General features: G+C 44.9%; 1 protein-coding gene across 5 annotated transcripts in view; it reads left to right on the top strand.

The window, feature by feature from the left end:
- LRP4 (LDL receptor related protein 4) overlaps positions 1–21,660 on the top strand; it is a 409,878-nt gene that overhangs the window by 211,894 nt on the left and 176,324 nt on the right. For all 5 annotated transcript variants that reach the window (XM_086959686.1, XM_086959685.1, XM_086959683.1 and 2 more), the window contains exon 4: positions 19,711–19,824. In XM_086959686.1, coding sequence (XP_086815812.1) covers positions 19,711–19,824 — 114 coding nt within the window. The remainder of the gene's footprint in view (positions 1–19,710; positions 19,825–21,660) is intronic.

Here is a 21,660-nt window from a genome sequence, read left to right as displayed (position 1 = left end):
GTTGTCGCATTCCTTTTGCTTAAATCGCTTGCGGTGTGCTCTTGTGCAGTTGTCGCATTCCTATTGCTTAGAATCGCTTGCGGTGTGCTGTTGTGCAGTTGTCGCATTCCTATTGCTTAGCATCGCTTGCGGTTGTCTCTTGTGCAGTTGTCGCATTCCTATTGCTTAGAATCGCTTGCAGTGTGCTCTTGTGCAGTTGTCGCATTCCTTTTGCTTAAATCGCTTGCGGTGTGCTCTTGTGCAGTTGTCGCATTCCTATTGCTTAGAATCGCTTGCGGTGTGCTGTTGTGCAGTTGTCGCATTCCTATTGCTTAGCATCGCTTTCGGTAAGCTCTTGTGCAGTTGTCGCATTCCTATTGCTTAGAATCGCTTGCGGTGTGCTCTTGTGCAGTTGTCGCATTCCTTTTGCTTAGAATCGCTTGCTGTAAGCTCTTGTACAGTTGTCGCATTCCTATTGCTTAGCATCGCTTTCGGTAAGCTCTTGTGCAGTTGTCGCATTCCTATTGCTTAGAATCGCTTGCGGTGTGCTCTTGTGCAGTTGTCGCATTCCTTTTGCTTAGAATCGCTTGCTGTAAGCTCTTGTACAGTTGTCGCATTCCTATTGCTTAGCATCGCTTGCGGTGTGCTCTTGTGCAGTTGTCGCATTCCTTTTGCTTAGAATCGCTTAAGGTGTGCTCTTGTGCAGTTGTCGCATTCCTTTTGCTTAGTATCGCTTGCGGTGTGCTCTTGTGCAGTTGTCGCATTCCTATTGCTTAGAATCGCTTGCGGTGTGCTGTTGTGCAGTTGTCGCATTCCTATTGCTTAGCATCGCTTGCGGTAAGCTCTTGTGCAGTTGTCGCATTCCTATTGCTTAGAATTGCTTGCGGTGTGCTGTTGTGCAGTTGTCGCATTCCTATTGCTTAGCATCGCTTGCGGTAAGCTCTTGTGCAGTTGTCGCATTCCTTTTGCTTAGAATCGCTTGCTGTGTGCTCTTGTACAGTTGTCGCATTCCTTTTGCTTAAATCGCTTGCGGTGTGCTCTTGTGCAGTTGTCGCATTCCTATTGCTTAGAATCGCTTGCGGTGTGCTGTTGTGCAGTTGTCGCATTCCTATTGCTTAGCATCGCTTGCGGTGGTCTCTTGTGCAGTTGTCGCATTCCTTTTGCTTAGAATCGCTTGCTGTGTGCTCTTGTACAGTTGTCGCATTCCTTTTGCTTAAATCGCTTGCGGTGTGCTCTTGTGCAGTTGTCGCATTCCTATTGCTTAGAATCGCTTGCGGTGTGCTGTTGTGCAGTTGTCGCATTCCTATTGCTTAGCATCGCTTGCGGTGGTCTCTTGTGCAGTTGTCGCATTCCTATTGCTTAGAATCGCTTGCAGTGTGCTCTTGTGCAGTTGTCGCATTCCTTTTGCTTAAATCGCTTGCGGTGTGCTCTTGTGCAGTTGTCGCATTCCTATTGCTTAGAATCGCTTGCGGTGTGCTGTTGTGCAGTTGTCGCATTCCTATTGCTTAGCATCGCTTGCGGTAAGCTCTTGTGCAGTTGTCGCATTCCTATTGCTTAGAATCGCTTGCGGTGTGCTCTTGTGCATTGGTCGCATTCCTTTTGCTTAGAATCGCTTGCTGTAAGTTCTTGTACAGTTGTCGCATTCCTTTTGCTTAAATCGCTTGCGGTGTGCTCTTGTGCAGTTGTCACATTCCTATTGCTTAGAATCGCTTGCGGTGTGCTCATGTCATATTCCCTTCGCTTAGAAACACTTGCGGTGGTCTCTTGTGCAGTCGTCGCATTCCTTTCGCTTAGAATCGCTTGCGGTGTGCTCTTGTGCAGTCGTCGCATTCCTTTCGCTTAGAATCGCTTGCGGTGTGCTCTTGTGCAGTTGTGGCATTCCTGTAGCTTAGAATTCCAAGGCCTCACTCCGTGGTCCGGTGGAAGCTCAAATTCTCTTAGCTTGCAGATGACTTGGTATCCAAGCGCCTGGATACCCTCTTGTGTGATTAGCGCGCTATACAAATCAATTAACATGACATCATTTGTACAATCCATAAAGCCTTCCATCTTAGCCTTGAAGGGCCTTGAGGGTTATCTATACCTGACTGACGGTCAAAAACACACTGGGTTGGATTCCTGGATCCCAGGTGCTACTTTCTAGCTGGAGAAGAAGTTATGATTTAGCAGGTGTTGTGAAATCTGAGGTGGGCTGTGTGTTTTCCATAATCCTTGGAATGAGTTTTGCCTTATTGGCCTTTTTTCCAATTTTCCAATATATATATATGTTCAAGGAATGTGTGCTGTAGATACACATGCTTTGCCTGCCATCTACTGGTGGGTCTGGATGTTTGCAATTTGTTTTTCTTCGAATAAGTATTTTCCAGTCACGAGGTAAGGTGACTCCTCCTTTCGGTGATAGTGCGCATGGGCATCGATTCTATTGCTAGATTCTTTCTTTCCATCATCGGATTCAGACGTGTGTTGGGGCACTCCATTTCGAAACCATTAATCAGGATCCTTTCAGCGCGCAATTCAATCTACACTCATCGGTATTGTTTTCGATCACGTCTCCACCTTTTTTTGTCGAAACCTAAGAAAACATTATATATATAATTTAAAAAATTGACCGCGGCCTTCGGGCCTACCGTTTTCCTCGGCTTCTACTTCAAGAACCATCGTCCATCCTTCTGCCGATGGAACGGACGCCATTTCAGTTCTGTCCCGATGCCACTCCAAATATCCACGTACGGACCAGCATATGGTCTGTAACCTCTCTCTATTCCCGGAACATAAAGATGAATGTGTCGGTCGTTCCGTTCCAAAAAGACTCTGCAGTACCATCGGGCTCGACAAAGAGACATGCAGCGACAGGGTATCCAGGACACCCCTGATATCTCCGGTAAGGATATCGCGCAGAAGCAGGAAGAAATGGCAGGGGAGGAAGAAGAGGCCTTCTCCCTCCAGGACTCCGATTCTGATTTGGAGATCGAACTCGAGTCCCAAGTCGTTCTGGCTGGGCAGGGTGCAGCGAGTACCAAAGCCCTTTTGCCCACCAAACCCACTACAACAAAACAAAAGGCTATTGAGCCACTACTTCCAACAGGCCATAGTCGGCACTGAGACTCTGATTCAAACACCCTGCCTTCTGGCATCGCACTGAAACAGCACGGAAAGCCTTCCGGCTTGGGCCCCCGCCGAGATTATACCCCTCCGGTTCCGAAACGTCTTGGATCGAAAGAGAAAAAGCAAAAACAAAAAGACGCTTCCTTACAGTCATCGGACCGATTTTGGAGAAAATTAAGGAAAAGCTGGATACTAAAAAGAAGAAGATTCACATGAATCCTGATACTGGACACAACAGCTAAACCAGTGATACCTTCAACAAGCATTGGCATAGCCAATAGGTCTTGCCTTTGGACCTTATGAGTGTTTAGCCATGCAGCTCGCTTACAGCAGAAAGCTGCCCTGAAGTGACACAAACAGCTCCCTGATGCAAAGAAGGGTACAGGTCGCAGGCACTCAGAACAAGTCATACATTTGTGGGTTCAAAGGTCAATGAAGCCGTAAGAAAATTAAACTGGTTTTCAGAAACTGTACTTAAAGCAAATGATGGCTGGCACGTTACATTTTTACGGTGTAATCAGTTTGACAGCCACATACAGGCTGTCCATTTGCCCCACTATACCGGGTGGAGGCGCTGGGCCCGATCTAGAAAGATTTTGCTGTTAGGAAGAGTGACTTAATTTTGTCCAGGAATAAACTGGAGCACGTAAATTAAAGCAACGCCCTTGTAAATCGGGCCCATTTTCCAGGCTTTGCTAAGTTGTTTATAGGAAATCTTTAAATATGACTTTTTGTGAAACAAGCAGGAACCTTTCTACCGCAAACTTTTGTTGTTACTGAAACAGAATGTGTAGTTTATAAACTCACACAGATTGGTAGTAGGACATACTCCAGTAGTGTGTAAAATATTATATGTATTGATAAAACAACGAACACGTGTTCACACTATGGCGTTTCCCTGACACAAAAGCTGCGACTGGCGCTTCTCATGATGTTAGCTAACATCGACACCAGGACTTCAGCAGCAGGGCTTTAAGTGGAATTAAAAAACTGGGGGGTGGTCTCTCAAATGGGCATGACAGACATAATTAAGGGTGTGGTTTAAACACTTTAAGCTAAAAATCTGTGCTTAGCAGTGTGCCACCGACTGGTATTTTGCTGCTTCTGTAATTGCATGCAGATATATAAGACAAGTGACAATACACCTACAACAAACAGGACTGTTGCCTTTGTGAATGGTTGTTGATTGCATAAGATAAATAAGCAACAACTATGGCTTCATTGTATATACCCTTGAAAATTGTTTAGTCCTTGTTGGCAAAGTTGTGGCGTAAGGCTAGAGTTGCCGACCTTGGAGCTGGCGTGAAAAGCACGCTCGAGTCTCGGTCCTGGCTAACAATTCGGTGATTCTGGACAATCCCCGTGCCTACTAAAAATAACATGATTTGTCTTTGTATAATTTAACTGGTGCCAATGTATAATGCTCCAATATATTTGTGTAAAGTTTGCACAGTATAGAATTAAAAAAAACAAGTTACATTTAAAACCGTGAACTGCTGCAGAGTTAAAGCAAAATGACTGAGGAAAATGCATATTACATAAAGGAGGGCTGTCGATGCTCGTGTCAGCGCGAGAAACGTGCCTGAGAGATGCTTTTTCATAGGCATTATATATTCACAGATACTTCAAATGGGATCAAACAGTCCTGGCAGGCAGCGAGCAGACCCCATTGGGGTGAAGCGACCAATGTAAACAGTCCCCAAGCCTTCGTCTCCAATTGCGTCTTGTCCCTAACTTATTAGCACGTAGCCGGCAAGAAAGTGAAAGCGACTTTTGAAACACTTGTGTTTGTGGCGGCATCCATCTTGTGGGCGTAAGCAGGCAAATGTAAACAAGCGCGCGCTGCCACACTAATTGAAAACAGATGGCCACTCCTCACCGTTGCTCCCGCAAGGTGGATGCCGCCACAAGCACGAGTGCTTGAGAAGAGCTGACCGATTTCTAAAGGTCATTTCCTAGAGCACCGCCTGCACGCTGGGCTAGGCTTGACCTAAAAAGGAAGGCAGACACTGAATACAGAATCTCTCTAAAAAAGAAGTCAGTTGCCTTTGGATTCATTAGTGGTGTCTAATGTCTGTAACCGAGCAAATTCACAAACATCAGGGAAGGCTCCACCTCTAGATAAGGAATCCAAACTCATAGATGCATCGGAAATCAATCAGCCAACCATTGGCAGATATCTAACACACAGGGTCTCTTGTCCAGGTACGATAGAGCTCATTGGGATGAAATGGAAGAATTATTAAAATATCTCCCAGAAGAACACAAAAAGAGGGGCAGGAAAAAGTACAAGAAAGGAAACCCTCTATTAGGTGTAGCAGATACTGCAGCTAGAGGAATCAACACTAGCATTATTCTCAGGAGACATGCACGTCTCAGAAGTTCTGGTTTCAACCCTGAGGTGCAACAAACCATTCTTAATGTACCCTTCAATAAGGAATACCACTTTGGGCCTCAAATAGATCAGTCCCTTGAAAAAATGAAAAAAAGGATACAGAAGTAGCAAAGTCTATGGGAGCGCTTCAATCTCCTTATAACAGAGGTTCCTTTCGTGGCTCCTTTTACAGAGGAGACTCCAAAACTAATACCACAGATGCTGCCTCATCTTCATACAAGACACAAACACTATCATCCCCCTCTAGAGGGTTCTACAAGGGTGGATATAGAGGGAACAGTTTTAAAGGGAGAGGTAGGGGCACACCAACACACACCTCCCAGTCCACTAACAAGCAGTGACTTGTTAGCACTCCCCCCCTCCAACCATTCCTCACCTGTCAGGAGGAGATTACAACAGCTTCTTCCCACTTGGCAATCCATCACAACAGATAAATGGGTTTTGGGTATTATCCAACATGGTTATTGCCGGGAGCTTACCAGCGATCCTCCCAATATTCCACCTCACAATCACAAACTCTCGCTATTATTCCAACAGCTTCTCAAACAAGTAATTGATGTGGAGACTTCTGTGTTTGGTGTCCCATAAACCTTGGATTGTGAGATGATGGAGAAGGGCACCTCATCCTGTGAGAGATGCATCTGCTGCATCTGCTGTTAGTGCGACCTGTGGAATGGGGTCGATGGTTTTGTGTGTTACACCACTGCAGAGAGCGAAGAGTGCGGCTGGTTACCAACACTAGATCTGTTAATTGACCTTGTGATTGATTCCACTGACGTGCTAAGCATTCCTGTAGAGGACACATGTGTAATCTTGCGTGAGGCACTATTGCAATGCAGGATGCCATAATTCCTAACAGTTGCATGTAAGTTCTCACTGTTAGGCAATGGTTGTTTTGAAACTGTAGTAATAGAGTTTGAAAGTTGGGAATTCTGGCTGGATTGGGAGAGGCTGTAGCTATGTGAGTGTTTAGAGCTGCTCCCAGATATGGTGTAGTTGTGAGGGTTGAAGATGGGACTTTTGTGCATTGACTGTAAATCCCAAATGATGCTGAAAGTTTATGGTATTTTGAGTGTGTTGTAGACACTTTCCCCTTGTGTTGGCTTTAATGACCCAATCGTCCAGATATGAGAAGACATGAATTTGTTGTCTTCTTAAGTGAGATGCTACTACTGCACGACATTAAGATGTGTTGGTGAGCTACATGCATCAACCTTAGACTAACCCTACTTTCAACTGCATAAAGATAGAGTAGTTCTTTGTACGAACCCAAAATTCCTGCCAAAAGTAGTTTCTGCGTTTCATATTAACCAATCAGTTGAGTTACCTGTATTTTTCCCTCAACCTGATTCAGTAGCAGAAAGGGCTCTACACCCACTTGATGTCAAAAGAGCACTATTATACTATATTGATCGAACAAAAGATTTTCATAAAACAAAACAACTTTTTGTTGCATTTGCTCCACATCATAAAGGTAATCCTATCTCTAAATCCTGTATTTCTAGATGGATTATTAAATGTATCCAAACTTGCTATATTAAAGCTAAAATAACTTTAACTATACCTCCTAGAGCACATTCTACATGCAAAATAGGAGCATCTATGGCCTTTTTAGGCAACATCTCTATAGCTGATATATGTATATAGCTACATGGTTACTACATGGTCTACACCACACACATTTACCAAACATTAGTATGTGGATGTATTAGCACTTCAAGAAGCTAATGTAGGACAAGCAGTGCTAAAAACACTTTTTCAAACAACTGCAACACCCACTGGTTAGCCACCGGTTTGAGAGAATACTACTATACAGTCTATGCAAAGCATGTGATCTACAGCACACATGCCTCTGAATGGATAATGTTACGTAGCCTGTAAGCATCTGTTCTTGGCATGTAGAGCTGTAGGTTCACATGCGTTCTCCCTCCTCCCGGGACACCTATGGTTGTTGCAGTTCTCATTATTCACATTACATGTGCATGTACATATTTATCCTACACTCACTTACTTCATTCGGGAAAATAATCTAACAATGGAGCGATGGCCATGCGCACTATCACCGAAAGGAGGAGGCACCTTACCTTGTGACTGGGAAGACTTCTTCGAGAAAAACAAAGTGCAAACTTCCAGACCCAACACTAGATGGCAGGAGTATGCAAAGCATGTGAATCTACAGCTCTACATGCCAAGAACAGATGCTTACAGGTTAATAAACATAATCCTTTTTTTCTTGTATATGATAGGAGTAATTGGAATATTTGCATTGCTAATTGTACGCTGACACATGCTTTGAAAAGCTGCTCTGACTACTCTATTGATAACACTACTGTGCAGAGAAAACTTGTTCAGCCTCCTTTCATGTATTCCTAATTTTGGGTCCTATCTACTCTTTTTCATTGCTGGAAATAAAATAAAACACTGTATTTTTAGCACCCACTGAGATATCCAATGGTTCATGCTTCTGAAACCAGTGGTGGTATACAAAAAAGAAATATGTAGATTGTGTAGGGGAAATATGGTCTTACCCTTGGCCTCAGCATGAGTCCTACAGGCTCTTCGTGAGGTCCATACCGAAAATTGAAAGAAAATCCTGCAGGTGCTTCTGAGCCATTCCACTGGATGGTGGGATAACGCATTGCATGTGACATTTGAACAGTCTCATTATGCGGAAAAGGAGACCAAACCGAAGCAGGAGAATGCAAGGACCCAGGCGTAGAGCAGTGTGCTGCACTAGGGGGTGATCGTAGCGTAGAGAAAGGCATAGCCTGCATTAAGGAGGGGCCTAGGCTCAGGGAGTTTCCTGCACTGAGGGGTGATCCATGCATAGAGACTGAAGTATCCTGCACAAGGGAGGGGGGGTGCACTGGCATAGAGTGGAGTATCCTGCACTAATGTGGGACCCAGACGTAGAGTTGAGTATCCTGCTGTAAGAGGGGGGACCCAGTTATTGGCTGGAGTATCCTGCACTAATGGGGGACCCAGGCATGCAGTAGAGCTGCAGTTCTTAACCTTTTGACTTCTGTGGACCCCATTGAATTGTTTCTGAAATCTAGAGACCCCCACTGAGTCACTATTGGAAGCTCTGGACCCCGGGCCTAAGCGCTTTCTATGATTTGAGCTTCAAAACAGTACTCAAAAGTACAAAAACAAGTTTAGCCCAAGCAAATGCTCAAATATTGGAATATTTTGTTCAATTCACAATAAAATATAGAAAAGGTTCGGAGATTTTTAAAATGAACTTCATTTGTATCTAATTTATTAATTTTATTGTATTCATTTTATAATTAAATTTTGTAAGCCAGTCGCAGACCACCTGACTAGGCCTTGCGGAGCCCTGGGGTGCTCAGACCACAGGTTAAGAACCACTGCAGTAGAATGTGCTGCACTAAAGAGGGACACACAGGTATCCAGCGGAGTGTGCTGTAGTGTGGGTGGGACACCCAGGCATTGAGCATAGTGTGCTGCTCTTACCCTAACCCTAATAATCAGTAAAACAAATATTCAGTACGGTTCACAGTAACACTTATAAACACAGCATGGAGACAGCCTCCATGTGGGATTGACTCGTATTAATGTTTGCAAGCATCTCCCGACCTGCACTGAGGTTTAAATGACTTACAGTGTAGTGCCATTAACGAAGGCTGTGAAGTGCTTCTATGTGGGACATGATTTTGAGGCAAGATTTTACAATACATCAATGGAAGTTTTGAATTTATGTAATTTAAGAAAGATCCCCTCGAGGAGATTCCAATTCTTGTATCAGTAGTGCTATGAAGCAGAAAGAATTTACAGTAATCGCCTAGTAAGATAGAGTTCCTCAGAAAGGGCATTAGAACTTCAGTAGAGTATTGTCAAAGGATGAACAAGCGTTTCCTAGTTTGAGAAAAGAACAGCAAATAGTGGCACCATTATTGCATGTGAACTCCCCCTTTCATTGAGCATTTCCTTTGCCCATTAGCAACAATATATAGTCTTGGCAATGCAGAAGAGATACACTAGGGTATAGCAGTCACTATAGTGCAAAAGAGCACCAATATGCCAAGCCTTCAAGGTTAGCCTCCTGTTTCCACGTTCCCCTTCCATAAAGCCAGGAAGCCTGTCAATTGTGAGCTATATAAGTGTAATAATTCTACCCAACTTACCTTGCACACCCTTGCATTGATAGTCGAAATATCCAATACCATTCTGTTCTGGAGAACTGCTGTCCTCGTGGCTGGAATTTTGTCTGTAGCAACATCCCCCACACAACTCCCCTTAGGCGGACGGGAGAAAGCCTACTGTCCAAATATGAAACACATACCCTTCCATCCCATTACCTGTGGAAAAAGAGCAGTTTCTAGCCTTTTCCTTGTATTGGGGCCTACATATTCATGTAATCCTTGCAGGTACTGTTGCCATCTGAATGTTCGGATGCCGAGGGAGTTTTCCCACGTGTCATAATGAAATGTTAATGACATTACATCGCATAGTTGCATTACCTAGTGACACTTATTCGTTTGATGGTATATGAGCAGCACATTTCACTATTGTAATTTTGATGACAACAACAGAGGATCAAGTATCAGTCAATTATGGGCTGTCAGTGTAAATATTAACCTTCATTCGTTTAGCAATGCAACAGGCCCTTATTATTGCCACTAATTCTTCTGTCTTAGCACTTTGCACACCTGTCAAACATGCGCCCTTTATTAATTTTGTGTGCACTACAAATAGCATAACAACTCTTCAAGATGTCAAAGTGGTCCCACAAGCAGAAACCATCCACAAAGTAATGGCCATCAGCCTCAGAAAAGGGTGTGCCCTGCAGATGACATGGCACCTTAGTGTGGTGTTTGATGGTAAATATACAATCATTAAATGCATCATCATTCATTAATTGACCTTGAACGATGCAGACCAGTCAGGGCCACTAGAATAATACGAAAGAGGAGGACCAAATTATGCGGCAGGGTTGACTACATTCTGTGTCAAGAGACGGAAAATTGTACAATATAATGGAACACTTTTTTTGATAGTTTTACTTCATATTTTGTCATTTGTACACATGGTAAAACTGTCTGGGAGAGGATTACACTTTATTCGTGCAATTATAATACCCAAATACAGCAACAAGCAACTGGAAGTTGACCAGTCAACCTTTATGAAGCGCCTTCTGGTGTGCAAGAATGCACCACTTTGTTTTTAGTAACTTTCGATCTTTTTGAGATAGACACAGTTTTTGGATCAAATCTGCTGATTATGATGCGCCCTGAGACGCAGCGCGAGGCGGGTGTGGTAAAGCTTAACCTATTTACAGGTAAGGCAGAGTGTTGTCGGCACTGTCAACGCTGTAGGGGCATGAATAAAATCACAGCTGGAAACTGGGAGGCTGCTCTGGCTACGGTATTTGACTGGAGTAATATTACACACTCTCCCACCGCTGAGAGTTTTCGTGAATAGATTAATGATGCCCTCGACATTGTTGCTCCCTATAAAAACTGTGTCATTGAAGGAAGGAAACCTTTGGCCCTCTGGTTCTCTAAAGAGCTCTTGTTCCTTAGGCAGGCATGCCGAACACAAGAACGAAAATAGAGTGGTCGCCCCTGCCCCAGTAAAAAAGAAAAGCAGAAATCTCTTCTGCGGAAATATAAACAAGCTATTTTCAAGGCGTTGCTGAACCCATCTCAAGAATTCTGTGATAAGGTTGCAGTCTATTTTCAGGACAAGGTCCTTAAGATTGTTCATGATCTTATCCCCTCTGGAGGTGAGGAACTGGCCGTTGTGGAATTAACTCAGGAAGAATCTCTTCACCACCTTTCCACAGATCATGGTTCAGCAGATGAATACGTCTTTGCTGGACCTAAAATCGGGTGCTACATCGGTCGCTTGTTCCTGACCTAGTGGCAAATTTTCTGTGCAACGTTTTCAACAACACCACTTCACAAAAAACCTAACGCTGAACCCCTGGATCTGGAAATATTTCATCCAATTTCTCATCTCCCCGCCACTGCTAAGATCCTGGAAAAATTCTTCAATAAAGAACTGATGAAAGACGTTGAATCCCAGGAGAACTTGGATCTCTCTCTGAACTGGTTTGGTGCCGGTCACTATACTGAGTTTGACCTTATTGCGGCTACTGACTGTATCTGTGTGCATGTTGATCAAGGTAGGGAGGCGGTTTTGATAATACTCGACCTATCGGCGACATTTGACACCGTCTCCCCATTGCGTATGATTCACCGCCTGCGGCAAGTGGGAATCGCTGGAAATGCCTTGCAGCTTTTCCACTCTTTTATGTCAAACAGGACCAACATCGTCAGCTGTGGAGGCTTCAGAGTTGAGACAATTAGTCTTCCTTGTGGGGTGGCCCAGGGTCCCTCGTTGAGCCCCACTCTTTTCAATCTCTGTGTAACCCCCTTGCCGATCTGGTGCGGGACTTCGGATTTCCGGTGCTTTATTATGCAGACGAAACTCAAATTATAATCTCCACCTCAAATGGCCTGCAGTCTGTTGCGGAGAGGTTCAATTAGTGTATGTCCAGCTGGATGAAGGGCAATTCACTGAAGATCGGATCACTGACATAATATCGAGGGACATAATATCGACTAGCAAAAATGTCGGCGAACAAATATCGACAGACAGAATATCGACTTTGTATCTACAAACAGGTAAGTACAAAAATATTGAGTAAAAAATATCGTTTACAAAAATATAATTTGTAAAAATATCGACTTTATTAAAAACAATGTTAAATTAAATTAATATTAAAAATTATTTACTAAAATATACTTAAAAATACTTAAATTACCTTATAATAATTAAATAATTCATTAAAGTTATAAAAAAAATGTTTTACAATCATATTTGTTAAAACATATATATATAGTAACATAATATAATTAAAAAATATCCAATATTATAACCGTTGGATAGCGGAAGTATAAAAATTACTATTCCCACTCCAGAGAGTGCAACAGTAGATAAGGCGTTGGATAGCGTAGAGGTAAAAATTACTATTCCCACTCCAGAGAGTGCAACAGTAGGGAAAGCGTTGGATAGCGTAGGGGTAAAAATTACTATTCCCACTCCAGAGAGTGCAACAGTAGGGAAAGCGTTGGATAGCGTAGGGGTAAAAATTACTATTCCCACTCCAGAGAGTGCAACAGTAGGGAAAGGGTTGGAAAGCGTAGCGGTAAAAATTACTATTCCCACTAAAGAGAGTGAAACAGTAGGGAAAGCGTTGGATAGCGTAGGTGTAACAATTACTATTCCCACTCCAAAGAGTGCAACAGTAGGGAAAGCGTTGGATAGCGTAGGGGTTAAAATTACTATTCCCACTCCAGAAAGTGCAACAGTAGGTAAGGCGTCGGATGGCGTAGAGGTAAAAATTACTATTCCCACTCCAGAGAGTGCAACAGTAGGGAAAGGGTGGATAGCGTAGGGGTAAACATTACTATTCCCACTCCAGAGAGTGCAACAGTAGGGAAAGCATTGGATAGCGTAGTGGTAAAAATTACTATTCCCACTCCAGAGAGTGCAACAGTAGGGAAAGGGTTGGATAGCGTCGGGGTAAAAATTACTATTCCCACTCCAGAGAGTGCAACAGTAGGGAAAGGGTTGGATAGCTTAGGGGTAAAAATTACTATTCCCACTCCAGAGAGTGCAACAGTAGGGAAAGCGTTGGATAGCGTAGGGGTAAAAATTACTATTTCCACTCCTGAGAGTGCAACAGTAGGGAAAGCGTTGGATGGCGTAGGGGTAAAAATTACTATTCCCACTCCAGTGAGTGCAACAGTAGGGAAAGTATATACTTCATATATTATTTAAAAATATATATATGTTAATATCTATATAAAAATTATTTAAAAGTAATTACCAATTTAATATAATATAATAATTAATTAATTGCAAATACTAATTTAATTTAATCATTACAATTAGTTATCTATTAATACTAATTAATTACAAATTAACAATTAATTAATTAGTAATTAAAAAGTTACTTAACAATTAAAATCTAATAAATACCCCAAAAACATTAACATATGTAATTAGTTATAATTAAATTACTTCCCACCCTATTCCCCTATAAACGCACAACCCACTACAGAAAATAAATTAGTAAAATTAACAGAATTATCAATTAATCAATTTAATAAAATTAATTCTCAATTAAATTATAACTAATTACAAATAACAATTATTTAACAATTAATTATAAATAAATAACACTACATAAATTAACATATTTAATTAATTATAATTAAATTACTTCCCACCCTATTCCCCTATAAACCCACTAACCGCTACAGAAATTAAATTAGTTAAATTAACATAATTATCAATTAATCAATTAAATAAAATTTATTGGAAATGAAAATGTAATTAATTACCAAATAACATTTATTTAACAATTAGTTATAATTAAATACCACTACATAAATTAACATATTTAATTAATTATAATTAAATTACCTCCCACCCTACTCCCCTATAAACCCACAACCCGCTACAGTAATTAAATTAGTTAAATTAACATAATTATCAATTAATCAATTAAATAAAATTAATTGGCAATTAAAATTGTATTAATTACAAAATAAAAATTAATTAACAATAATTATAAACAAATACCAATAAATACATTTACATATTTAATTAATTACAATTAAATTACTTTCCACCCTATTCCCCTATAAACCCACAACCCGCTACAGAATTAAATTACGCTAAATTTAAATAACCTTAAATTCATTAATTAAATTACATTATAACATAAATAAACACTTTTAACACATAAAATACATTATAAAAAATGTGATATTATTAAATGTTCGATATTTTTATTAACCTATATTATGTACTTCGATATTTTGACTATCTATATTTTAAAATTCGATATTACATTACTTACCTTCAAAACGATATTTTTGATGTCTATATTCTGTCCATTCGATATTCTGTCCAGCCTATATTTTGAACGGATATTATGTCCATTCGATATTTTGTAGTCGATATTTTGTCTGTTTACCGATCAATGCTGGCAAGACTGAAGTGCAGGTATTCGGCTCACAGAATTTCATCTGGTCGAAATCTTGGTGGCCGGCAGTTTGTGGGCCCCTCCCTGTCCGAAAAGGAAAAAGTCTGGGGGCCCTTTTTAACGATGGTCTGAGCTTTGACGTACAGGTTATCCGCAGGGTTAGTACTTGCATTTATATTCCGAGCACTTGTAAAAAGGTTTTCCATTTTATTCCGTCCAAACTGCACCAGTCAATCATCATCGCTCTAGCCGCCTCTCGCTGGACTCTTGCAATGCTCTGTACCTGAACATCAGTGCGGTCTCCCTCAATAAGCTCCAGGTGGTACCGTCAGCCAGGAATAGCATTCATTCCCTGCATTGGCTCTGCATCAGGAAGTGCATCTCCTTTAAGGTACTGAGCATGGTATTTAGGGCCACATCTGAAAACTCTTTTTCAATGGTACACTCCTGGGAAGCCCTTGAGGTCCTCCTCCCAGAAAAATCTTGTGACTCCCAGATTTTGCAGGTCCTGTTGGGGTGGCCGCTCCTTTTTAGTAGCTGCCGTCAAGCTATGGAATTCCCTGCCCACCTTTATCTCCGACACAGACTCTTTTCCTGTCTTGCTGCAAATATTTCACTTACATTATTCAGAAATTCTACATAAAGCCTGTGTGATCCTTCCCTCTGTACTAATGGAAGCACCTCAGTCTTTAAAGACAATAATTCTAAACTTGTCCTGTGCTAGATCACACTGTGCCCTGGCAACGTAATTAGGAGAACATAATAGGAAGGAAAGAAAGTGTTTTTTTTGTGTGTTTATAATGAACTAACTATGCACAAGGACGGTGTTTTTCCTTTATCACCAGTAAACTTCCAGTGCTAGGAAAGAATGTACATTCATAATACTCCTGCTATTTCACATTAACTCCTCGTTCGTGTGTGCCATTTAGAATTGCACCACCATTTAGATTATTCACAGACAATAACAACATATACAATCATTTGTTGACCACTGTGCTGCTAAGCCTTTACCTCCTTAGATACTTCGCCCTTTTTTTGGGTATTTGGGGTCGTTCGCACTAAGGTCTCTAAAACTGTTTTGCCTTATAAAGTATCCATGCCAAATTTGTGCTCTTTTTTACCAACATCGTGGTGTTCTAAGGTACCCACGGTTTGTGGATTCCCCTGGAGGGGAACAAGAGAATAGCCAAGATATAGTTAATTTTTGGTTTTGGGTAAAAATAGGAAAAAAGTGAATTTTTTTCTAAAAACGTCATCAATAAAAGGTTTGCTGTGCTAAACTCACCATCTTCCCAGCTTTTTGATTTTTTGCAAAGCTGAATCCAAAACTATTTTTTTACCACCGGTTTGGCATTTTTCATAGAGGTTCCTCATTATTGTGCTTTCAACTTACTTCCAGTTTGTGGTGGAAGCAGCAGAGAAACCCATGGGTGATCCCGGAACGCTATAGAGGTGTGACGAAAAGACAAAATTCAGAATTCAGCAAGGGGTCGTCTCTCATGCAGAACCCTCAAGGTTTTCACAAGGAAACGAACTCTTTAAAAAAACATTGAAAATTAAGAAGAAAAACAGCCATATGCGACAGGTTTTTGTCATGAAGACCATTTTACAAAAGCAATATATCCTAAAGTTTGCTTGACCCTTCTAGTCACTGGGATATATAGAGTTTGTAGGTTTTCCAAGAAGCCAAGGTACCCCGAGCCTAGAAATGAGCCGCACCGTACAATGGTTTTCCATTGTTCACCAACTATACAACAACTCCTAAAATATAAAGAGTAAACAATGGGTATGAAGGAAACCTATATATTTCTGAAATGTACACCAGATACTGAGTTCAGTAAACTTGCTTCCGCACCCTCCGCATGCTAATCAAGATGTTCAGGTGGGTCCTGATTAACACCAGACAGACCGTCACAAAGTCCCTCATCACTAGCAGACTGGACTACGGATATACGCTCTACGTAGGAATCACCTCACGCCATCATGAGAAGACTTCAGACAATACAGAATTCAGCAGCAAGGATCATACTCGACCTTCCCAGAAGGACCCACACCACACCCGATCTCAAGAAACTGAAAAGGCTCCCGATCCAGAATAGATGCCAGTTCAAGATGTTGACCCAGGCTACAAGCCCTTGCACAACAAAATACCAGCATACATCAACAAATGCCTGACCTTCCACCAACCGACCAGACACCTTCGCTAAACATCCCTCTCCCTCGCAGACACACCAAGAATCCACTGATCCAACAACAGAGGACACTTCTACTCGCACCTGGATGCCAAGGCCTGGAACAACCCCCACTGCATCTCAGGACAGCACCAACAATTCAGAAGAGAACCAGAGACCTGGATGTCAGAAAGGCCGAACCCCCATACAGCAGCTACAGCACCTCAAGACCCCTAGGGGTGATTTGCTGCACTATATAAATGTATAAAAATGTGCAGGTAAAACACATACAGCCAGTTTCCTCAGTTCTGGTGGTGTTGCGATATCTTGATCATACCTGTGAAAGACAAAAAACAGATTGTGCAAATGAAGGAGCAGATCATGTGCTTGTGCTAAATGCACATTGTCAGTACCTTATTGTATCACTATTGATCACGCAGTAATGTAATGTATTGCGATTTATATAGCGCACGTATCACCCGAAGGGATCAAGGCGCTTGCTTAGGGAACCCGTCCTGGTATTCCCTTGTGAGATACCCCGGCAGGGTATCCGCAAGGTGAAAGCCAGGCATCCCACCGCGAGGGGCCTTTGTGGAGATTAAGCAAGCTATTGCCCAGAGTCGCAGAGTGTGAACCCGTGAATCGAGTAGGCACCGGAGCGAGAATTGTCGAATCCATGGACATTTTAGGACTCAAGACCCTGCCGAGCCGAGAATTGAACCCTGGTCCCGGGCTGACTTCTGCTTCCAGGTCTGCCTCCTCTAACCAGTGAGCCAAACTTCTCCACTACCAATATCCATCTAGGTCCTGAAGAAGGCCATGATCTCACTAATCACTCGGGCTGAAACACGTAGACCTGTTTACTAGATAGATGCAGTTAATATTTCAAAACTGCATTTGCACTGTTTCTAACCTTGACATCGAGAGTTAACCAATAAAAGTTTTTTTCTCTTGGTAGCCAATTTTATAATACACCACATTTTTTGTCTTGCACTGGGCCCATCACCCGAACACCAATATTCTTCACATTGTTTGGATTTTAGTAGATCCTATACTCATATAGCATCTCAAAGAAAACATCCCTGAGCTCCGCCCTCACAGTGAGGGGGTTGTAGCCCTCAGTTGATCCCAAATGATGAAGCATGCCGCCTCGTGGATGATGGGATACCGTCCTTCTTAAAGGGTTCCTCCACTAATATACTAAGGGATCTTGCTTGTGCCACTTGTCTTTAGTGCTTTTTGAAGCCAGACCCGTGGATAAAATGTTGTTTTGGCAGTATAACGTCACAGGTGCCACTGTCCTGTACGAACCTGCCCCAAACGCTTCCCTCCTGCCGTCCCTGTCCAAGCCCAAGCGCCCCATGGCAAGCAGAGCGCCTAGTTGTTTCATCTCGGCCTTTAGGGGTATTAGCCGTATGGCATTTCTCATATTAAGAAGGAAAAGATTATTTAAAAAAATTATTTAAAAAGGTGTGGAGTCCCTTGTGGTGGTTTTATATTCCAACCTCTCCAGGATGGTGTCGGGGGCACATGTGAGACGTGTGCCCTGCTGCACAAGGTTAGTGCTCTGTTGTCAAGTGACCTCTCGAGTGAGTGTGTGATGCACGCTAGTCATGTACACAATAATTACGTGCACACGTACCGGTGTGAAAAGAGCACGTGGGTGTCACTTTTACGCGCACACGTGTTATTGACCTAGAAACTGTTTTTTTGAATTGTTACTACCTGGCGCCAGCACCCGACTTGAGCAAGAGAAGGCAGCGACCAGCCTTGAATAAGTCTGATCAACAGCAAGCCAGGTGTGCCCGCCACTTGTGGCTGCCATCTGTGCCCACCATCTATGCTAGTCGTCTGTGCCACCCAGCTGGGCCCGCCAGCTGTGCCCATCACCTGTGCCCCCCAGCCGTGCTTGCCAGCTGTGCCCACCACCTGTGCCCATCACATGTGCCCTCCAGCTGCGCCTCCCACCTGTGCCCATCGCCTGTGCCCCCCAGCCGGAGCCCACCAGCTGTGCCCGCCACCTGAGCCTGTCACCTGTGCCCACCAGCTGTGCCCACCACCTGTACTAGTCACCTGTGCCCCCAGCTGGGCCTGCCGGCTGTGCCCATTGCCTGTGCCCCCAGCCATGCCTGCCAGCTGTGCCCACCACCTGTGCCCATCACCTGTGCCAACCAGCTGTGCCTGCCACCTGTGCCCATCGCCTGTGCCCCCTGCCGTGCCCACCATCTGTGTCTGCCACCTGTGCCCATTGCCTGTGCCCCCAGCTGTGCCCACCACCTGTGCCCATCACCTGTGCCTGTCACATGTGCCCCCAGCCGTGCCCACCACCTGTGCCCGCCACCTATACCAGTGCCCCAGTTGTGTCTGTCACCTCTGCGGATCACCTGTGCCAGTGCCTGTGCCCACCACCTGTGCCTGTGCCCCTGCCGTGCCCGCCACCTATACCAGTGCCCCCAGTTGTGTCTGTCGCCTCTGCGCATCACCTGTGCCAGTGCCTGTGGCCACCACCTGTGCCTGTGCCCCTGCCGTGCCCGCCACCTGTGCCCCTCACCTGTACCAGTGCTCGCCAGCCGTGCCCACTACCTATGCCTGTGCCCCCCACCATGCCTGCCAACTGTGCCCGTTGCCTCTGTCCGCCAGCTGTGCCCACCAGCCGTGCCCGCCAGCTGTGCCCGACACCTGTATTAGTGCTCCCAGAGCCTGCCACCATGGCATGGTGAAAGGGCTCCCTGGCATGAAAGAGCTGTGGTGCTCCTGGCTTTATGTGACAGGTAAAAGAGCTGTTCCAGCCAGCTGCTGGCGGGGTCTATGAAGATTGGCAGCTCCTGCACTCTCAGCAGGGGGCAGTGTTTCTAATGGGGGGGGGGTACCAGGTCTTCCCGCAGCGGGCGGTACTCCGGGGTAGTGAGTAATCCACACTTTACTTTAGCAGAGTGTGCCTTGTGTGGTGTTTCTTCATTTCACCCACTGTCCTGTGTGAGCCGCACCCCTCTTCTACCTCCCACTCCCCGCTGTAACACTCTCTCTCCCCCCCCCAGCACCCCGGGAGTGCGAAGACGACGAGTTCCCGTGTCAGAACGGATACTGCATCCGGAGCCTGTGGCACTGCGACGGCGACAACGACTGCGGCGACAACAGCGACGAGCAGTGTGGTGAGTGTCACGAGAGGGGCCCCTGGGAGCCAGATACTGCCTCTCTGGTGAGCAGTGCGGGGAGTGTCGCGAGAGGGGCCCCTGGGAGCCACACACCTCATCTCTGAGGGCCCCTGGGAGCCAGACACTTCATCTCTGAGGGCCCCTTTGGAGGCAGACACTTCATCTCTGGGAGGCAGACACTTCATCTCTGGTGAGCAGTGTGGTGAGTGTCACAAGAGGGGGCCCTGGGAGCCAGACACTACATCTCTGAGGGCCCCTGGGAGGCAGACACTCCATCTCTGAGGGCCCCTGGGAGGCAGACACTACATCTCTGAGGGCCCCTGGGAGGCGGACACTTCATCTCTGGGAGGCAGGCACTTCATCTCTGAGGGGCCCTAGGAGGCAGACACTTCATCTCTGGGAGGCAGACACTTCATCTCTGGTGAGCAGTGTGGTGAGTGTCACAAGAGGGGGCCCTGGGAGCCAGACACTACATCTCTGAGGGCCCCTGGGAGGCAGACACTTCATCTCTGGGAGGCAGGCACTTCATCTCTGAGGGGCCCTAGGAGGCAGACACTTCACCTCTGGTGGACAGTGTGGTGAGTGTCACAAGTGAGGGCCCCTAGGAGGCAGACACTTCATCTCTGGTGAGCAGTGTGGTGAGTGTCACAAGTGAGGGCCCCTAGGAGGCAGACACTTCATCTCTGGTGAGCAGTGTGGTGAGTGGGCACACGTGAGGGCCTCTAGGAGGCAGACACTGCATCTCTGGTGAGCAGTGTGGTGAGTGTCACAAGTGAGGCCCCCTAGGAGGCAGACACTTCATCTCTGGTGAGCAGTGTGGTGAGTAGACACAAGTGAGGGCCCCTAGGATGCAGACACTTTATCTCTGGTGAGCAGTGTGGTGAGTGTCACAAGTGAGGGCCCCTAGGAGGCAGACACTTCATCTCTGGTGAGCAGTGTGGTGAGTGTCACAAGTGAGGGCCTCTAGGAGGCAGACACTTCATCTCTGGTGAGCAGTGTGGTGAGTAGACACAAGTGAGGGCGCCTAGGAGGCAGACACTTCACCTCTGGTGAGCAGTGTGGTGAGTGTCACAAGTGAGGGCCCCTAGGAGGCAGACACTTCATCTCGGGTGAGCAGTGTGGTGAGTAGACACAAGTGAGGGCCCCTAGGAGGCAGACACTTCATCTCTGGTGAGCAGTGTGGTGAGTGTCCCAAGTGAGGGCCTCTAGGAGGCAGACACCTCATCTCTGGTGAGCAATGTGGTGAGTGGCACAAGTGAGGGCCTCTAGGAGGCAGACACTTAATCTCTGGTGAGCAGTGTGGTGAGTGGGCACACTTGAGGGCCTCTGGGAGGCAGACACTTCATCTCTGGTGAGCAGGAGCAGTGTGGTGAGTGGGCACAAGTGAGGGTCTCTAGGAGGCAGACACTTAATCCCTGGTGAGCAGTGTGGTGAGTAGACACAAGTGAGGGCCCCTAGGAGGCAGACACTTCATCTCGGGTGAGCAGTGTGGTGAGTAGACATAAGTGAGGGCCCCTAGGAGGCAGACACCTCATCTCTGGTGAGCAGTGTGGTGAGTGTCACAAGTGAGGGACTCTAGGAGGCAGACACTTCATCTCTGGTGAGCAGTGTGGCGAGTGTCACAAGTGAGGGCCTCTAGGAGGCAGACACTTCATCTCTGGTGAGCAGTGTGGTGAGTAGACACAAGTGAGGGCCCCTGGGAGGAAGACACTTCAACTCTGGTGAGCAGTGTGGTGAGTGGGGACAATAGCATCCGGGATGAATGGTTATGGGGGACATAGCACTCAAGTGGGTGACTACCCTATGAGTTGGCTTTAGGGAGTGAGAGGGTAC

Source organism: Lissotriton vulgaris, chromosome 2_2 (genome assembly GCF_964263255.1).
Source record: "Lissotriton vulgaris chromosome 2_2, aLisVul1.2, whole genome shotgun sequence".
In the NCBI taxonomy this organism is placed as follows: Eukaryota; Metazoa; Chordata; class Amphibia; order Caudata; family Salamandridae; genus Lissotriton; species Lissotriton vulgaris.
This window is presented reverse-complemented; position numbering and strand designations above follow the sequence as displayed.